Source organism: Cibotium barometz, chromosome 52 (genome assembly GCF_041138505.1).
Source record: "Cibotium barometz isolate CiBa-2024 chromosome 52, ASM4113850v1, whole genome shotgun sequence".
In the NCBI taxonomy this organism is placed as follows: Eukaryota; Viridiplantae; Streptophyta; class Polypodiopsida; order Cyatheales; family Cibotiaceae; genus Cibotium; species Cibotium barometz.
Window position 1 is genome coordinate 39,632,300 of NC_141097.1, and position 18,393 is coordinate 39,650,692.

The 18,393-nt window shown below is 45.0% G+C and overlaps 1 protein-coding gene across 7 annotated transcripts in view; it reads left to right on the forward strand.

Annotated features, from left to right (window-relative positions):
- The window catches only part of LOC147609101 (SH3 domain-containing protein 3-like), a 102,662-nt gene extending 84,646 nt beyond the window's left edge, over positions 1–18,016 (forward strand). For 4 of the 7 annotated variants that reach the window (XR_015264369.1, XR_015264370.1, XR_015264371.1 and 1 more), the window contains one exon: positions 17,606–18,016. Coding sequence is in view for 4 of the 7 variants with exons in the window: in XM_086788558.1 (XP_086644684.1) it covers positions 17,606–17,722 (117 nt within the window). In the remaining 3 variants the exon portion in view is untranslated. The remainder of the gene's footprint in view (positions 1–17,605) is intronic. The other 3 variants (XM_086788559.1, XM_086788557.1, XM_086788560.1) reach the window with 1 other exon arrangement.
- Positions 18,017–18,393: the final 377 nt, after the last annotated feature.

Genomic DNA, 18,393 nt, shown 5'->3' on the forward strand with positions numbered 1-18,393 from the left:
CACCCTCCTCTCCGCAGTGGACTGAATCTCTGTGTGGGCGGCAGCAATGTGACTCTCAATCCAGGGGCTGTCTGGGGAGCTCTCCTGAAGACGCTGTAAAGAGACTAGACTAGGCCCCTCCTCAGACTCCTGTCTAATCTACTGTGGGCTGCCTCTTGTAAGAAAATACTGACCTCCCCAAGGCCATCATCCAAAGTGCACGTTGCAGATCCTGAGTTGCAGATCCTGAGGAAAAGTCCAGACCCACTTATATCAGCTTAATCCGGCTACAAATCTCGGGGTCTTGAATGAGGCTGTCTGGAATCGTGGACCTCACATGTCCGTCATGCCTCCAAGGGTCCTCTAGGGAGAGAATAACTGGGGCATGATCTGAAAATGTAGTGCTTGCCAGAATACCAACCATGCCTCCACGGTTGCAAGCCCACTCGTCAACATAAAACCTGTCCAGTCGAGAGAGGTTGTGGCCAGAGCTCCGCCTATCCGATCGAGAGAAGCTAAGACTCCTAGGGCTACACCCAAACTCTGGAAGATGCTAAGGGTCCTGTCCCCTAAGAATCAATATCATCTCCTCCCATGTAGAGTACTCCGCTCCTGAGTCTGTGGCCATGCCACCTTCAAGTCTGTCTTCTGCTGCCTCTATCATGTTGAAGTCACCGCCCATGTACCAAAAATCAGCGTGGGGCAGGGCTTGTCAGACAGTGGTCCAAAAGATAGCTCTACCTGTAGCCGCATTTGGGGCATAAATTTTGAGGAAGCCAACGCTATCTCTCCAATTAGAATGGTAACCCACTGAGCCGTCTTGGAACTATGACTCCTGATCCTGCCACAGACGACAGAAGCTGCTCACTGACAAAAAGACACACTCCTCCCTACGTCCCTGAAGGGCCGAAGGATGGAGACCAAAAAGTATGACTACTGCCTGGTAGAATCTTCCCGCAGCGGCGAGTACAGCCCTTAGTATGATGGTGCCCTTGGAGGAAAAGAATGTCGATAGATCCCCCCCACCATAGCTTGATACAGCTCTCCTCTAAGAATGCCTTGTCTCTGAAAGCACTTAGGCCCCCCTAAACCTTGAATGTTCCATGAGACAATCCTCATATCAATCTTTGTGTGAGGCGGCACTTCCGAAACTACCCTCCACTCGAAGAGTCTTGGGCGTGGGCTTAGATAGGGAATAGTCACAATCTGTACTGGTGGGGAGTCGTGCCAAGTGGGCGTGGATCCTGCCCTCCATGTACTGCCACTTTGCCCGAGCGTGAGAGTTGCATACTCCATCGATCACAATGGAGGTATCTGTAAGAAGGGGGGAGAGGTACTACGAGAGAGGTATGCATGAACACAAAAAGAAGCACCTCCAGGCTGGAGGTCACCATCTTCCCTCCTTGGTCTCTGTAGGCTGATCCACCAAGCTCTATCTTGGCCAAAGGCCATAGGTGAGTAAGAACATCGGTGATCCCGAGATCTTGGAGATGATGTGAAAGCTCAACTGCGTGATCCTAAATGGTAGCAGCCACCGACTTTGGATCCCACTCTGTCTCAGGGGCTGCGCTCAAGGGGAAAGAGAAGATCACCGCACCATTCTCTGGCGTAGAGGGTCTAGAGTGGTGGAAGACCACGCATACCCGAATAGGGGCTACAGTCTCTTCGAACCTGTCTGTCGCTTCAGTCGGAAGACACCGGAAGAAACTATGATCCACAGGTTGCCCCAAGATCTTGGGGGCCCCCTTGGAGACTCAGGTGGGAGAGCCCTCACTGGTGAGGCCGCAATGGTCATCTCCACCGGCTCTGAGAAACGATGAATCAGGCGGCAAATGGTACTTGTCGGCTGTCTCCTCTCCGGATCAGGGGCTGTAGGGGGCCGACGAGAATGCTCTGGAGAGGCGGAGGGGGGGGGAGTAGGCACGGAGGAAGAGGAAGGGGCAAGTGGAGCGATTGCGGGTAGAGTCGGAGGCGAGGGTGGGGGAGGGGGGGAGGAAGCGAGAAAGGAGGCACGAAGGCGGAGAGGCTGGAGAGGGATGCTGCTGAGAGGTATCCATCAGAGAGGAAGGCTGCTAGGGAAGGCTCGACGAAGCGAGGGTGGGGTCAACTTTCTCCACTGGGCACTGAAGGCCAGAGGAGAAGTCGCGACGAGGAATCGGCTGCCACCTTGGGGGGGGACCCTCTCCATGACTGGAGGGGGCCCGCCGTCTGCAGTCGGGTGCTGTCATAAGTGCTCGAAACGGTTTTTGACAGAACCGAATCCTCCTGCATGCTGCCAGCCTAGCGTGCATGGTGGCAACGCTCAGCTCTGGTGCTCAGCCAACGACCGGGGCAGGGGCCAACCGTCCGCCACTTTCTGGCTGATGGGTCATCCATGGTCAGAACCTGGTGCTCCGCGGCTTGGGAACCTGCTCCTCCCTCGGCCCCTTGATTGAGGATCTGAGTGGGAAGTAGGAGGGGGAACCACCGGGGACAGTCGCCTAGTTTGATGCCGAGAGCAAACTTTGGCCAGATGACCCATCTATCTACAAATAAAGCATTGTCCTAGAAGGCGGGAATACTCCATTCGCTGCATAATGGGGTCACCCCGAAGACTGGGAATAGATATCACGTGAGGCACAGAATCCGGCGAGGCAACACAAATGCGGAGAGATGGAATCTCCTTGGGCGAGGGCCGAGGTAGCGGTGGGGGGGGGGGGATTCCATCACTCTCCCGATGGCACCACCAATCACCGGGAGAATAGGAAAGTATTCCTTCTTGAGGCCTGGAAAGAAGACTGTCACTAGAAAGCGTGAAACTCCAGCTAATGGGTCGGATGCCAGGTCGAAGCCGTGCTGCCATCGTGCAAAGAAGGCCTGGGCCGTACGTAGTGCAACGAGGCTCAGTTGCATGACAAGATCAGACGTCGCTGGTGAGTCGAACTCAACCTGGTAGTAGCCACGCCCCAAAGGATGAATATCTTTGTTGGCGCGCCTAGTAGGCTAGCCTGAAGAAGATCTTTGAGTTGGCCACATGCGGGCGGGCTACCGACAATCTTGCATACTAGAGTGGAGGCCTCTAGGGATGGGACAATCGTAGCGAGAAGTTGCAGGTCCACTTCGGAAAACGAAAGGTAAGTAACGGCGGCCTCAGTTGGGGGAGACAGAGGGGGGCGTAGAAGGCGAAGGGTTGGTGGAGAGGGGGGGGGGGGGGAGCACAACTCGCTCGCCCGGATCTATCTTCTTATGCCAGGGCATACCCAAAATTACATCACAATGTCCAACTTTTCCTACAACAAAGTTCTCATGATGCACATAGTCCCCAAAGTCCAACTTTTCCTACAACAAAGTTCTCATGATCCACATAGTCCCCAAAGCTTTCCCAAATAAATGTCACCTCTGCTAACATTCCCTCGAAGGCAGCACTTGCAGAAATAGGAGCTCCGAACCTATCCGGAGGGAGGGTCATAGCTTCAATCACTCGGGGATGGATATAGTGGTGGGTAGCACCACTGTCGAAATGGGTAAGCATGGGTTGGTTAACCACTTTGCCCCAAGCCTTGAAAAGTTGCCTTCTCCCTGGCAGTGAATCACCCTAATGTTGAAGTTCCTTAGGCAATGCATTGGTTTGGGGCGGCTTGGCTTCTTAGTTTGGCTTGTCAGGACATTTTACAGCCATATGTTCCTTCTTCCCGCATTGGAAACACTTTCCTTCTTTGATATATTCTTCAAGTTACTTGTGGGATAGCTTCTTTCGGTAAAGTGGAGGTTTATCCCCACTCTTGTCCTTCTTCTCCTGTGGCTCGTTCCTTGATTGAGATCCTCCTTTGAACCTCTTCTTTTGGGATGATCTCGATTATCCTTCTTTGATTTGCCCACCATCCAAGGCATATGTAGGGCTTCAGCTTGCAAAGCTGTCTTGTGCTTCTTCCAAGGTTTTCGGCCCTGCCATGTAAACTGCTTGCATAAGCTTAGGTTGCAATCCATTGACGAACTTATGCATTTCCATTAGTGATGGAATGGGAGTATAAGAAGTAAATTTTAATGAGATGGCTGAAAAGTTATTAAGGTAAGTTGCCACATTCTCACTGACTTTTTGCTTTACCTCATCCCATTCTTTCTCTACATCTGCTCCAAAGTTTGTGGGAGCAAACTTCTTATTGAACATGGTCTTGAAATCGGTCCATGACTTTAGCTCGGTCCCATATTGTACCACTTTTAGCCACCAGTTCAAGGCGGCATCCTTTAAATGCATACGAACCATGCAAAGTTTGGACTTTTCAGAGAAGTCCTTGCCTCCAAAGGTGACATCTAATTGTTTGATGAAGGATAAGGCTTTTTCAAACTTGACGCTCTTCTCTCCCAGTTTGAAGTCCACTTTGCCGCTTGTAGAAGGCTCCTTTGCCTTCTTTTCCCTTGCTTGGCCTGAAGAAGCTACAACCAAGAGAGCGCACCTTGGGGTAGCCTCTCTATTTCCTCCATGGGTAGCGGATCGGGTAGCTTTGGATCCTTATGCATTGGCTCGAATATAGGCTTTGATAGCTTCCACTCCTTTGGCTTCGGTGGCTTGATCTTTGATGAAATCTTCAAACATCCGAGCCCTTCTATGATCTTGTTCCTTCTTGGCTCTCCAAGCTAAGAACTCTTCATCTTGGAGAAACTGTCTGAATTGCTGAAAATCTCGGTACTTTGCCGGTGTCATGGGTGCTATCTCATGAGAAATACATTGTCGGTCTTGGTTCCCATCTTGAAGTCTTGGGCTGGCCTCATAATTGTTCCTTTCAATAGGCCCTTGGTATCCCTCTACTCTTGCTATGGTTTTGTCACCCCAAGAAAGATTTCCTCAAGAGAAATCCTTGCTCTGATACCACTGTAAGCCCAACGGGGCATGCAGTGACCACATGTCCAAGAGGTAAAGAAAGAGAGAGAGAGGGAAAGAAAGAAGGGTAAAGGGATCTTGCACCGTACACCACGTTGAGCGGAGAATAGGCCTTGGCCCCTTTTAGGGATTTATTCACGAACAATCCACGGGCTTTTCCAAGCCACGACTAATATAATCAATGAATACAATATCAAACAAATATGTTGATGTAGAAGTTTGGGAGACGAATTTGGTGTTGAGGCACAAGATCTCTGATGCTGAGCACACCACAAGGATGACCCACAAGAGTCTCTCACCGGGCTAGTACCAGAATCCAATACCCCAATCTAGACCAAATATTTTCAAACTCTTAAGCAAGTCACACGGTAGGAATGTGTATTCAACGAAGTATAAATGTCCCGTTGTAGGCTAGATGCCAAATTATGGAGAGGGAAAATAAGCCTCCAAAAGAATTTCTCAAAAGCTGGAACGGCGCTGATGTGAGAGTAACACCGAGAGACGGTTTAAGCCGAAAAAGGGGGCAAGTTCTGGCCGGCACAGGAGTTGGCTGCAAGCGGCAGAGTGCTGGCGGCGCTGGGGCTACTAGCGTTGATGGTGCCAGTAGTGCTGGCGTAGACTGGCAGAATCAGGTGGCACAAGGCGAAGCTGACGGCGTAGCACCGGCAGAGACAAGCGGAATGGGGCACAGATGGCGGCACTGGTGGCACAGCCGGTGATAGTAATCCAACGGATGAGTACTGTACAGAGGGAGCCGGATAATGACGACGAAGAAGATGATGAGCTCCAAATAATCTCCACACCGTTGGTCTATATCGATTCAATGGGATTCATACTTCTTTTATACTTGTGGGAGGCCTTTGCTTTTTCCAAAAGCGGGCCAAGCTTTGCTTTTCATTTTTTTTTTAAAAACTCTGCTTTTGTCTTTTTGACTTTTGATAATAAAATATTACTCAACTTTAGTCAAAATTCCTTAGTTATGCTTTTTCTAGCTTCAGGGTCTTGCTTTTTGGCCCTAGAGTTGCTTTTTGGAAAAGCGGCTCTTAGCTTTTTGATTTGTCTCAGTCTCCTCTTGCCATGGCTCGAGGTCAACCCAATTTGACTTTTTGCTTTTATCTGCTTTTTGACCAAAACTGGTGCTTTTTCATGAGCCAACTTCAAGATTCTTGTTCCAATGCTTTCATCAATCTGTCCATGTGTCCGGGCATGAGTTCCATGTGAAAAAGAGCTAGGAGGGCCAAATAGTTAAAACTTGCATCCTGACAAGCATGCTATGGGCAGTAAGTGTGTGTATAAGCTTAAACGTAAGTATAATGGTTCTATTGATCGTCATAAGGCTCGTTTGGTCGCCAAAGGTTATTCTCAGTGTGACTATGAGGAGACTTTTGCTCCTACTTCACGTATGGCTACCATTCGTTCTGTTGTTGCTTTGGTTGCACACAAGAGTTGGCATGTACATCAGTTGGATGTTAAGACTGCTTTTCTTAATGGCGATTTGCAGGAGGAAGTGTATGTATCTCAGCTTCCTAGCTTTGTTCAACAAGGGGCAAAAAAGAAAGTATGCAGGTTACATAAAGTACTTTATGGCCTTAAAGAGGAACTTGATACTGGGTACCATAAAATTCATGCATACTTGACTGCTAATGGGTTCTGAAATAGACTATAGTCCAACTCTACTCTCTAGTTCGTAGAAATGGGGAAAATCTGCTAATCCTTGTTCTCTATGTGGATGACATGCTCATTATTGGTCCTGATGAGGACAAACTTTCAGCTTTGAAAGCTAAATTGCAGCGTGCTTTTGATGTCATAGACATGGGGCATTCACATTACTATTTGGGCATTCAATTTATATTTGTTAAGGGGAGTATCTTGCTATCTTAGCGGAGATACATTGAGCAGCTCCTTGAGCATTTCCAAATGACAGATTGCAAACCTGTTTCTACTCCTATGGAACGAGGTTTAAAACTTTCACTTGAGGATGTTGATGAGCCATTTGATGCCGCCACTTATCAGCAGGTTGTGGGATGTCTTAATTATCTATGTGAGACATAAACCAAGTTGATCTCTCTGCATGGAGCCTCTCCTTAACATAATGATAATGCACCTCAACGTGCTTCATGCGAGCATGAAACATTGGGTTCCTTGCTAGTGCCAATGCACTTTGAGAGTTGATGTCCAACACTAAGATCTGCCAAAAGGCCTCTGAGCCATACATTCAATGGTAGCTATAAATACTGCCTTGTACGCAGCTTCTCACCTAGATATTTTCACTATTGACTGTTTCTTTTCGAGCCATGATATGCATGAACCACCAAGAAAGAAAGAAAATCCACTAGTGGACACTCTGTCTTGTAACATCCTACTAGACCGAATCACTGAAGGCATGCGGTTGTGACTCACGCCCTCTGGGATAGAACAATCCAAGGAATTCGGTGCCTTGTAAGTAGCTGAATACCCGCTTGACAGCCTGCCAATGCCTAAACTTGGGAAATGCATAAATCTACTCAACTGTGATATCTCTTTTTGAATGTCTGGCCGTGTGTTGTATAGGTAGATCAAGCATCCAATAGCCTGTTGATATAGTGTGTGATCAAAAGGCTCTCCAAAATCGTGCATCCTACGCTTGGCACCTGTCTCAACTGGTGTAGACACAAGCTCACAATCCTCAAGATTAAACCTTGCTCATGGACGTGCTCATCTCAAGGCTAATCTCTGAAAGGCAATAGATAAACAGAAGATTTAGGGCATGAGTAGGGCACTGGAAGACGCCAGGAAGGGTCCCTTTGGATCAAGACTTGGTCGGGCAGGTGTGAGGACCACTCTGGGCTGGTCGGGAGTATTTATGGATTTGATGTCCATAGATGCTGTGGCCGACAGCACTCGGCCAGGATATATTGGGGTCCCAAGGCCTATATAAAGACTCAACCAAAAATTGTTTGATTCATCGCATTCCTTTTGGGATTGGATCGTATATTAGGACTTTTGGAGTCCAAGACTACCTTTTCAGGGCATGCCTATCGCTGCCAAGAACACATACCCTTTTTGTACTATATGGATATACTGAAAATACAGCTATCTCTGTCTTCTCTTTGCGTTTTGCATCTATGTGTTCCTGTGAAAGGTGTTTACGGCTAAAAGAAGACACAGAGCTTCCGCGCATGTGACACTTACACACATAAGTGTGTTCACACACACAAGACTCTAAATCCCAACAAACCCTCCTTCGGAGCGAAGGTGGAGATGCTTGAGAAGACCTTCAACAACCATGGTGATTTGGGCTCTAAACTGCAACACGCGATACAAAAGAACACTCTGTCAACACCTAAACTCTCATGCTGAGCCTGATATAAGAGCTTGACCACACATGAATATGCCTTCATTAGTCTACCCAACAACAAACCCCCCTAGGAGGGCATAACACAGAAACGAGACCTTTTATGACATTAAGCCATTACAAAATGGAAAACACATGTAGAGATTATTTAATTCAGTTTTTGGGGGACTTCTTGGGCAGCGAACCCATGACTCACGCACATACAACAGCTGAGAAGGCCCAATCACAATCTTCCTGTGGAGAGAAAGATTATCCATTGCAATGAATGCTTTGTCTTCTTTTGCTCTGGAAGCTGCTGCTACGTCTAGGTTGGCATGTGTCTTTTCTTGTTCTTTGGCCATTCTTTTGAAGCATGGGTCCTCTATGTGTTTGAGCTTCTTATAGAAGTTGCACCTGTTTGTTTTTCCCTTTGCCTTTCTCCTTTGTGAACATAGCATTCTCTGGTTGGAACGCAGCTTTTTCTTGTTCTGTGAGGTGGCGATCTTCATCTATAAGGACGGCTACCATTTCATCATATGCCCGTCTGGACGTTCAGTTTGTTGTTTCACTATTGAGCAGATTCATGCATAGCATTGGCAAGCATGTAAGCTTGTCTTTCGCTACCTAAAAGGCACCATTGATTGACTTTGCATTGTTCCTCTTTCTAGAGAGAAGTTTGACACTTTCCGAAAAGCTTTAAACCTATAGCCTCTGCCAGGGTAGTGTGCTACACCTTGTTTACGTTCACATCATTCACTTTAGGGGTGTTTGTTAGCTATTTCTCCTCATAGAAGTTCAAGTGTGAACTAGTCTACTCATGCGCACTTTTTACCATGGCTAGACATGGGTTTTTTCCCCGTGTGACACACTTATTGTCTGCTGGTCTTTTAGACCTAGACTTTATAGTACTTTCTACTTTCATATTTTGATTTTTATGTTGGTCTTTTAGACCTAGACTTTATAGTACTTTCTACTTTCACATTTTGATTTTTATCAATTACATCTTTCTAGCACAACTATTGAGCTCATCTCTCTGCATGTTCTCTCAGTGTGTGTGCTTGTCTGTGTGTGTGCAGAGCTTCCCCCATCCAACAACCATACTCACACTAAATGTGTCCCTAGCACTTATTTCTAACTCCCTAATGACTTATTAACACATTTGTAAGGTTTCAGCATGTGAGTATTGTACCTTACAAAATGAGCCAGCAACGAGAGGAGGGGGAGGTTATGTGACAATTGTCAGAATATCTCAAGATGGGATAGATTCACAAAAGTAAATCTCTCTGGGGGAGCTTCAGTGCTTTTGAAGCACAAGAAGGATGGGAGTTGACAAATGTGCGTGAATAAAAAAAGTTGAATAAGGTTACGATAAAGAATAGGTATCCCTTTCCCAAGATGGATAATTTGATAGATAGGTTGCAGAATGCTACCTACTTTGGAAGATTGACCTTTATACTAGTTTTCACTAGTTATAGATAGCTGAGGAAGATGTATTTAAGACAGGATTCCATACATGGTATGGCTATTACAAGTCTCATATTGTCTTTTGGGCTCATTAATGCTCTTGCTACTTTTTTAGAAAATGATGAATGGTCTCTTTTGCGACTGTTTGGGGAGATTTGTTGTGGTATTCTTAGACGATATTTTGGGGATTTTAGTCGTACTTGTAACACCTCCTGAGGAACATTTGAAGCACATGCACAAGTGTGCGTAGGCTTTCCAAATGATAGGATCAGCGTGCCCCTGTAAAGTGCAAATTATGGTGATCCAGTATTGAGTATTGAAATTGCCACAGAAATTATTTGTGAAGATCAAAGTTGAGCATGGACTCTGTCCCTATTCAGGCATGCGTGTGTGTAGGCTTTCCAAATGATAGGGTCGGCATGCCGATGTAAATTGCAGGGTATGATGATCCTGAATCTTAGTTGTCAGGACATCCTAACAGAGGCAAAACAACCAACCCCTTAACGTTTTGAAAACCACCAAAAAAACAAAAAACAAAAAAACAAAAAAAAAAAAGAAGAGAATGAACTCCAACGCCATGTCATAGGGGTGAATCTTTTATTCCATACATATGCACATATGCACGCACAGGATCAAGTTATGAATCCGTAAGGTTGCATGAGGAAGAGTTGATCAAAGGCACGCCGTGGAGACAATGGCACAACTGTGCATAATGGGAAATTTTAGCCAGGGAATTATTTTCCTAAGTCCAAGCAACCTTTCCCAACACTTTCTAACCTTGTTTTTTCAATTGTTGGAAAGGGTTGGATTGAAAGCTGGTAGGCAAACATTTCAAGGGGGTTGGCTACTGCTCCTCCTAGACAAAAACATAAGAATAGGGTTGGGAACTTGCCAACACCAAGTTTGGACAACTATGTCTTGGATTGAGTACCGCAGAAATTTCTCCATGAAGATCAAAGTTGATCGTGGACTCTGTCCCTATTCAGGCATTGGGGGTTCATTCTTGGATGATCACTCTACCATGCCTGTATATGGCCCACGTTTCTTGTAGCCTTGTCTCCTCTACCTTGAGGCCTCCTTCTGTATGCTCAATTTGCATCACGTTTGGTCTTCAAACAACCGTTCTCTCTTTCGTGGTCTTTACCCAAACACCAACACTTTCTGAATGCTTAGTTTTTAAATGACCATTCTGTTCTGAATCAGCTTGGTGATTGTATCAAGAGGGGATATCTTCTCTTGGAACTCCCTTCCCATTTATTCAAAGTAAGGGCCTTTGCTCGTCTCAACATATCTTCATACAACATCTCCTACATGACCTTGGTTTGTTTATGTTTGGCCACAAAATTTATGGAGTGGATGCCTATTCCGGCTTATACATCTACCTTCTCTACCAGTCTTTCTATTTCCTCCATGACAAGCCTTGTGATTTTTTATGTTCTTCCACAAGATTGCCCTTATCCTTTTGTGATGCATCTTCTGCATCCTTTTAAGATCGCATTTTTTGTAACTGTACATGCAAAATTCCCATTTCGTTTGCCGTTTGTGCATTGCTCTCCTTCTCCAATGCATCATCTTGTGCTCCTTGTGGGCATGCATTTTGTGTAACTTTGTTTGCATGTCTTTCGTATCTGTTTTGATCTGTGCATTCATCTTCTTGAGCTTTGGGAGCTTATTAATATCCAGTGCATGGAAATTGGTTTAGATCTTTCGTCATAGCATTATTTCCTTTCTGAGCATCTTACAAATCAGCTTGCATTTTGGCTCCTTTGAGGGTTGTAATAGCATTTAAAGCTTTCCCAAGATCATTTACTTGTTGATGCACGCTGAAGCATTATCTGATGACCTAAAGACGTACATGTTTAGTGTGTGAAGAGAGAAGAGAAGAGAGCGGGAGAGCTTAATGCAGAAACGGCACTCTGGATGTGGCATCGATGCATGGCACATGGGTCAAGGTGTTTTAAATCAAATATGCTGGGTGCCAATGCTTGACCTCGACACCCACACCAATTTTTCCTCTTGGGAGTGGTGCAGACTTTCTTCAAAATCAGTCCCGTATATATGTATGTATATATGTATGTATATATATATATATATATATGTATGTATGTATATATGTATATGTATGTATATATGTATATGTATATATATGTGTGTGTGTGTGTGTGTGTGTGTGAATTGATTGTGTGTGTGTGTGTGTGTGTGTGTATATGTGTGTGTGTCAGTGAGAGAGAGATGACCTGCTCGACCTGCTCGCCTTGCTCGCCTGCTCGCCTGCTCGCTTGCTGCTCTACTCATCCTGCTCGCCCCCTTGTGTCTGTGCACGTGTGGTACGCGTGTCCTGCCGTCTCCAGTTTTTCTGCTGCCGTTGCACTTCCGCCTTCTCCTTCTGCCGTTTCTGTCCTGTATGTAATCAGCGTTCTGAGTGTCCCTCGTTTTTTTTTTCTGTCACTACTGTCTGCCTGCTCAACTGCTCGTTTGATCCTGCTGTTGTGTGTTTCCTTCCGTTCCTCCTTCGCTTCCCCTCTTTCTTCAGTCTGCAAGCTGCAGCGCCTGCATGCGTGCATAGCTGCGTCTGTGTGTGTGTCAGCCTGTTTCCTTTTCACAGCTTTTCCCTTTCCGTGGTTCTATCAATGGCTTCTGCTTTAGATGTTTGTACATATGCCCGAAAAGAAAGATCTGCAGATGCTAAGCGACGCCTATCAGAGCCGGCATTACAAGATGATGCATTTACGTTGGAAGCTCAGTATGTGTTTGATACCTTAAGGATGACTTTCAACAGTCACGACAGGAATGGGGCAAACCGATTCCAGAGGTCACCTACAAATTGAAGTTGCCGTCCCTGGTAAACCCTCTCAGAAAGTTGTCTCAAACTGCGGTTATAATATTCTTTCCTGGAAGAATCCCTGCGGCCAGCGATGTCGCGCAGTGGATTAAGTCCATCCTTGGAGGATGCTTTGTAGAGGGAGTGTATTTTGCTTCGAGAGGCTTTTATGAGGTGCATTTATCAGATGCTTCATGCAAGCAGAGGCTTCTTGAGTTCTCTCCCCTGTTTTATGGGAGGCAAATGGTACATGCTATGCCCTGGTCCCCAAACAAGGACTATCAAAGTCTTATACGGCATCATTGCCCTGTATGGGTTGAGGTTGCAAACTTCCCGGACTATATGCGTGAAGAGTTGCCTGGCCTGGCTACTTCCCTGGGACAGGTCATTTGTCCACCACGCTCCATGGGAAACCGTAATAGATTCTGCATTCTCTGGGACACTAACATACCTACCCCTCCTTCTATTGCAGTGGAAGTTGAGGGAGTGCAATTGGGCAAAAAGTATTTTGAATTGAAGTGGGGTGTGTTTGCAGGTGCTTGTTTTGCCTGTCACAAGTTTGGGCATCTAGCCTCTGAATGCCCAATGGTCCTGCATCAGCCCCCCCCAAATGCTTTGCCACCCCAGACACGGGAAAAGAATGATGATTTGCAAGTCAAGACAGCAAATACAAATGGAGTAAAGAATGCAAAATCAGTCAATCAGGTGCCCGCACTTGCAGAAAAAGGAAAAGATAAAGGGAAAGAGAAGATGAAGGAAACTGTGGGAATTGATCAGGACGGTTTTAAACAACCCAGGAAGGTGGTTGTATTGATGCAACGCCCCCTTCAATCTCGTCAATGGGATGCTTCTTCTCCCTCACCAGGACAAACTTTTACTTCAGCCTCTGCTCCTATCCTTCAAAATTGGGTGGGCGTACTGAAGAAGGGCATCCCCATATGTGATTCAGAAGAAGAGGAAAATGCTATGTCTTTCATGGGCAATGAAGGCATGCAGCCTATGCAGGCAGAGGCCTAGCCTCTCTGATGTCTGGTTCTTATCCTTACACTCTGCTGTACATACCTTTTCATGTTTCAAACACTTAAGTGCTTCACATACAATGTACAGAGCCTCTGCAATGTCTCAAAGTGGAGGCTATTATGGATATATGTACATAAAATGCAGCCAGATATTGTTTGTTTGCAAGAGCATAATCAACACTCCATGGCTGGACAACATGGTTTTTTACACGGCTATGATATATATTATGCTGGTACTGCTACCTATTCAGGTGTATGCATACTGGTTAGACATGAGTTGCAGCCTCAGTTGGCCTTCAATGACAATAGTGGCAGATGGATAGTAATACAATGCAATATTAATGGTGATATTTTTGAGTTTGCATCAGTCTATGCCTCCCAGACCTCTGCCATGAGGGCTTCTTTGTGGGATTCTTTATGCAGATATCCATGGAGATCCAATGCATTCATCTGTGGGGATTTTAATAATTCCCCTCTCCCTAGAGATAATACCACTTCACGATCTCATATGCTATCATTGGAAAGGCACAAATGGGATGACATGCTTCTTTCTGTGCAGGCTGAAGATTTATGGGTACTTCTCCAAGGGTCAGTCCCTGGATATACCTTTCATCATAATGCACTTACTACGTATTGGGCAAGGCTTGACAGATGGTATTTGTTTTATCCACAACAATTTGCAGATTTTAGCCCTCATCTCTTTATAGATTCTCATTGGGCTTGTCAGATCATGCTCCATTGTGGATGAATTTGCAGCTTGGCATGCCTCTTGATGATTTGCCATTTCTCTCCAGTAGATTATTGCATGTTAATCAAGCTTATTTCCAACATCACAACTTTCAGCAAATGATCAGATTTGCCATTCATCCTTTGCCAGTTCATGCCCAGGAGGACATGAATTATGCTTGGGATAGCTTCGTCTCTCGTATTCAGAATGTCATTGGGGAGTATGGCAAATGGCACATGACAAAATGGAGGAATGAGGTTAAATGGGCAAAAAGGACAGCACAACATTTGACTGAATTTTCTCAGTCGAGGCCACTCTCTGATTCAGAAAAGGATTCCCTTTCACATGCACAATTTAAACTTACTGTTAATGATCAGAGGAAATTGCACAAATGGCAGATTAGGGCAAGAATGAAGCCCCTCATGGATAAGGGCTGCTCTTCAAAATCCTTTTTCCAGGGCTTGCATGCTACTCGAAATAAAAATTCATGTCTAAGGGTTAGGAAACTGGATGGCTCTTGGACTCACTCTTTCTCTGATCTCCAAGACGAATGCCACAATTATTTCCAGAAATTGTTTTCTGCTCCTGGTTCCCCATCAAATCAAGTGACTGATGCCAGGACTGAATTTCTTCAATATGTTTCTGGAATAGTTGAAATGGATGATGCTCTTACCTTGGAGAGGCCTTTTACTGACACAGAACTTGATAATGCGTTGTTCCACCTCAGCAAATACAAGTCCCCTGGCTGGGATGGCCTTACAGTGGAATTTTATATTTCTTTTTGGGATGATTTGAAAGAGGTCCTTTTGCGAATGATCAATGTGGCCTGGCAAGAAAATCAGTTGCCGCACTCTTGGAAACATGGTATAGTCAAGCTTGTCTCCAAAAAACATCTGTGTGATCATATATCAGATTGGAGGCCTATTACTTTGATGCCTGTACTTTACAAACTTATTGCCAAAATGATTGTACATAGGCTTCACAGGATACTGCATGCAGGACTTCATCCTCATCAGTATGGTTTTGTGCCGCGAAGACAAATCCATGACAATATATCCAATGCCTTGACTGCAATTGAATATGCTAAGTATTCGCATCAAGATGTGCTTATATTGCAGGTGGATATTGCTAAGGCATTTGACAATGTTCAATGGGATTTCATCTCTCAGATCATGACAAAGTTGGGCTTTGGTCCCAAGATGGCAAATGCTATTTACTGGCTTTATTCTGGCTCCACTGCTCAGTGCATTCTTGGGCGCAATTTGTCTCGGTCATGAATATTGGGTCGATCAGTTAGACAGGGCTGCCCTCTCAGTGTCCTCTTCTATGCCATTGCGACCCATCCTCTCTTGATGTATCTTGATCATCTTACAAACACAGGACAGATGACTGGTCTCAAAATCCCAGGGGCTACATCTTTTTTGGCACAAGCATATGCTGATGATTCCTTCTTCATGCCACAGAATTCTCCTCAGGAACTTCGCATGCTTATGGCCACTCTTTCTTTATATGGGTTAGCAGCGGGATTGCATGTCAATTTTGAAAAATCTAAATTACTCCCCCTGAAACAATGTGACTGGCATTCTATTCTTTGGCCGGGTCAGGTGGTGCATTCCAGAGATATTGTCAGGCATTTGGGATATCCCATAGGATGGCATATCACCAGAAAGCAGCAATTAAAATGGATTTTCCAGAGACTTCAACATAAACTGGAATACTGGAAGATTTCTACTTGGCCTCTTCATGTCAGGCTCAGAATAGTACAATCCATTGTGATGTCCTATGTCCACTTCTATTTGCCCTTGCTGCATTGGTCCTCCAGGGATATTTCGGCTTTTATGTCTCAAGCTATGGAGATATTATTGAAGACAAAAACTGCTGTAAAAGCATTGAGACTGATGAAGATGGAAATGGTGTGCTCCCCAAGGATGCATGGTGGACTTAATGTCCTCAATATAAAATATCATGTACTTGCAAGGAAGGCTACAATGTTGCATACTTTCTTCCGTCAACAGCAGCCATGGACTTGTATGTTAGCATCTATGTGTGTCAACATGAGGACTTCTGCTTATGGTCATTGGATTACGGATCATTGGGAGGTTGTGATTGGGAGATTTGTAGGGACGATACCTGGTTGTCCTTTCTCTACTGCCCTCATACTTGACTGGAAACAAGTTCTCTCTAAGGTCAAATGGGCTCCTGATAATTGCTTGGAGACAAACTCGATGAGGAAAGAAAGTATTTATTGGAGTGCCATCTTTGACACTCCACTTGCTTTACAGGAACCTGTTCGGGCATACAATCTTATGAAATTGGGAATTAGGTACATACATGATGTGGTAGATGATCGGGGATATGTCTTATCCTTTCCCGGGCCACTGCTACCTATGCATTGGGAATGCATCATAGGTTGATATGGAACAAAATTGCTGATTTATTGTATCCCTTTTTACCTATTCCACCCGTGGCTGACACAGACATGCTTATGGATTGGCAATTGCAGCCATCTACTACATGCATTCATCCTATTCCCCTTCCTGCCTTAACCTCCATCAAAGCCTACAGGCTTCTTCAGCCTGCCCCATGGATTCATCAACATGCTAATTCTCTGTGGCATATAAGGAAGCCCCTCTCATGGTGGCGAAAGAATCTCCGGATGTTGTGGAAGTGTAAAATGCCATTGAAACAAAGACTTTTTCTTTGGAGATGTTTGACAGGCACATTGTCAGTGGGGGTCATACTTGCTAAACGTCACATTGCACCTTCCACACGTCTAAGGTGTCAGGCTCCTTCAGAGACTGTTCTTCATCTGCTTTGGCACTGCCCTTGTTCCAGGATCCTCCTCAGGAGAATTTCAGATTTTCTTCGGCTCCGTTTCCCTAGTCACATATTTGGGAAACATTTCTGGCTTTTTGGCAGATATATGCAGTCCTTGTCCCAATACTCACTATTTCTCTCTTGGGTGAGATATTGGGCTCTTTGGACAATTTGGAGTGAGCATAATTTGGCATACTTGGGTCGGCAGAATCACCAGTCATATGAATCCTTTAGAGCCTCATTGCAACAATCCTTATATGATGCAGGCCTGCCATGAGGGTGATATGGATGCTTCTTGTTTACAGCTTTTCTCTTTATGTTTCTGACATTTGGGATACTCTCTGCTTCGGAGACTTCCCATCTTGTAAATTTATGAGCATATAAATATACTGCACTGAATATTACCAAAAAAAAAAAAAAGTGTGTGTATAAATTGAGCTGAAAACGGTGCTAAAATGTCCTAAGACCTCCCAAGCACATGTTGCTTTAGGCTCACAATGTTTATGCAAGCATTGCCAAGGGAATAGAACGAACAGGTGGTGTCAAAGGCAATGTTGCAGTTTATGTTTTGATGTTGCTAGTCGCTAACGGGAGCACTTGATTTCAGGTTGCACAATCTGGCTGGTCAGAAGGAGAGTGTAAAGGTAATGCTGGTTGGTTCCCATCAGCATACGTTGAACATCGGCACCAGGTACCTGCTAGCAAACTAACTGAGGCATTTTGATAATTCACTGCTTAAAGACTGGGATGTCATACATATTCCTTTTCACATGATGCCTAACACACCTATCTGATCTGATGGCTATTCGAGTTTGCTTACCTCAAGCCAGCAGTTTTTAATGCAAACCTTGAGGTGACTTGTCCAACATTGGCAATTTCTTATAGCAGTGTTTTCATTCTCTGGACTGAACAAAATGCTGTTCTCCTTATTCTTAAAGGCTACATGATGTAAAACTGGCAAGGACCAGCAGATATTATACCTATTTGTTTCTTATGAAGTCATTTCATTCTTTATAAACATCGTGCCTGGTACACTTTTGGTAGTAAGATCACTCTCATATTGCTGTATGCAATTCAATGCTTATCCATGCAGATAATCTGGAAGAAGGCACAACGTCATTGCCATGACTTGTACTTCAAGGGTGGAATTTCAACACTCCTTCTGTGTGCGCTTGTTTGAGTGCATATTTGGGTTGATCTCATACACTTCTGTACTGTAGTGTTACCTATCGGGAATGCTTGAACATGACGGGTGTTTCTTGTTGGAATGCTAACCATAACAGAAGCAGGGCATTCCCTATACCTAAAGAAAAACAATCTAATATCAGTTTACTTACATGGAGGTGCATATGAATGATGCAGATTTAAGAGTCTGTTATCCAGGCACTCATGTAG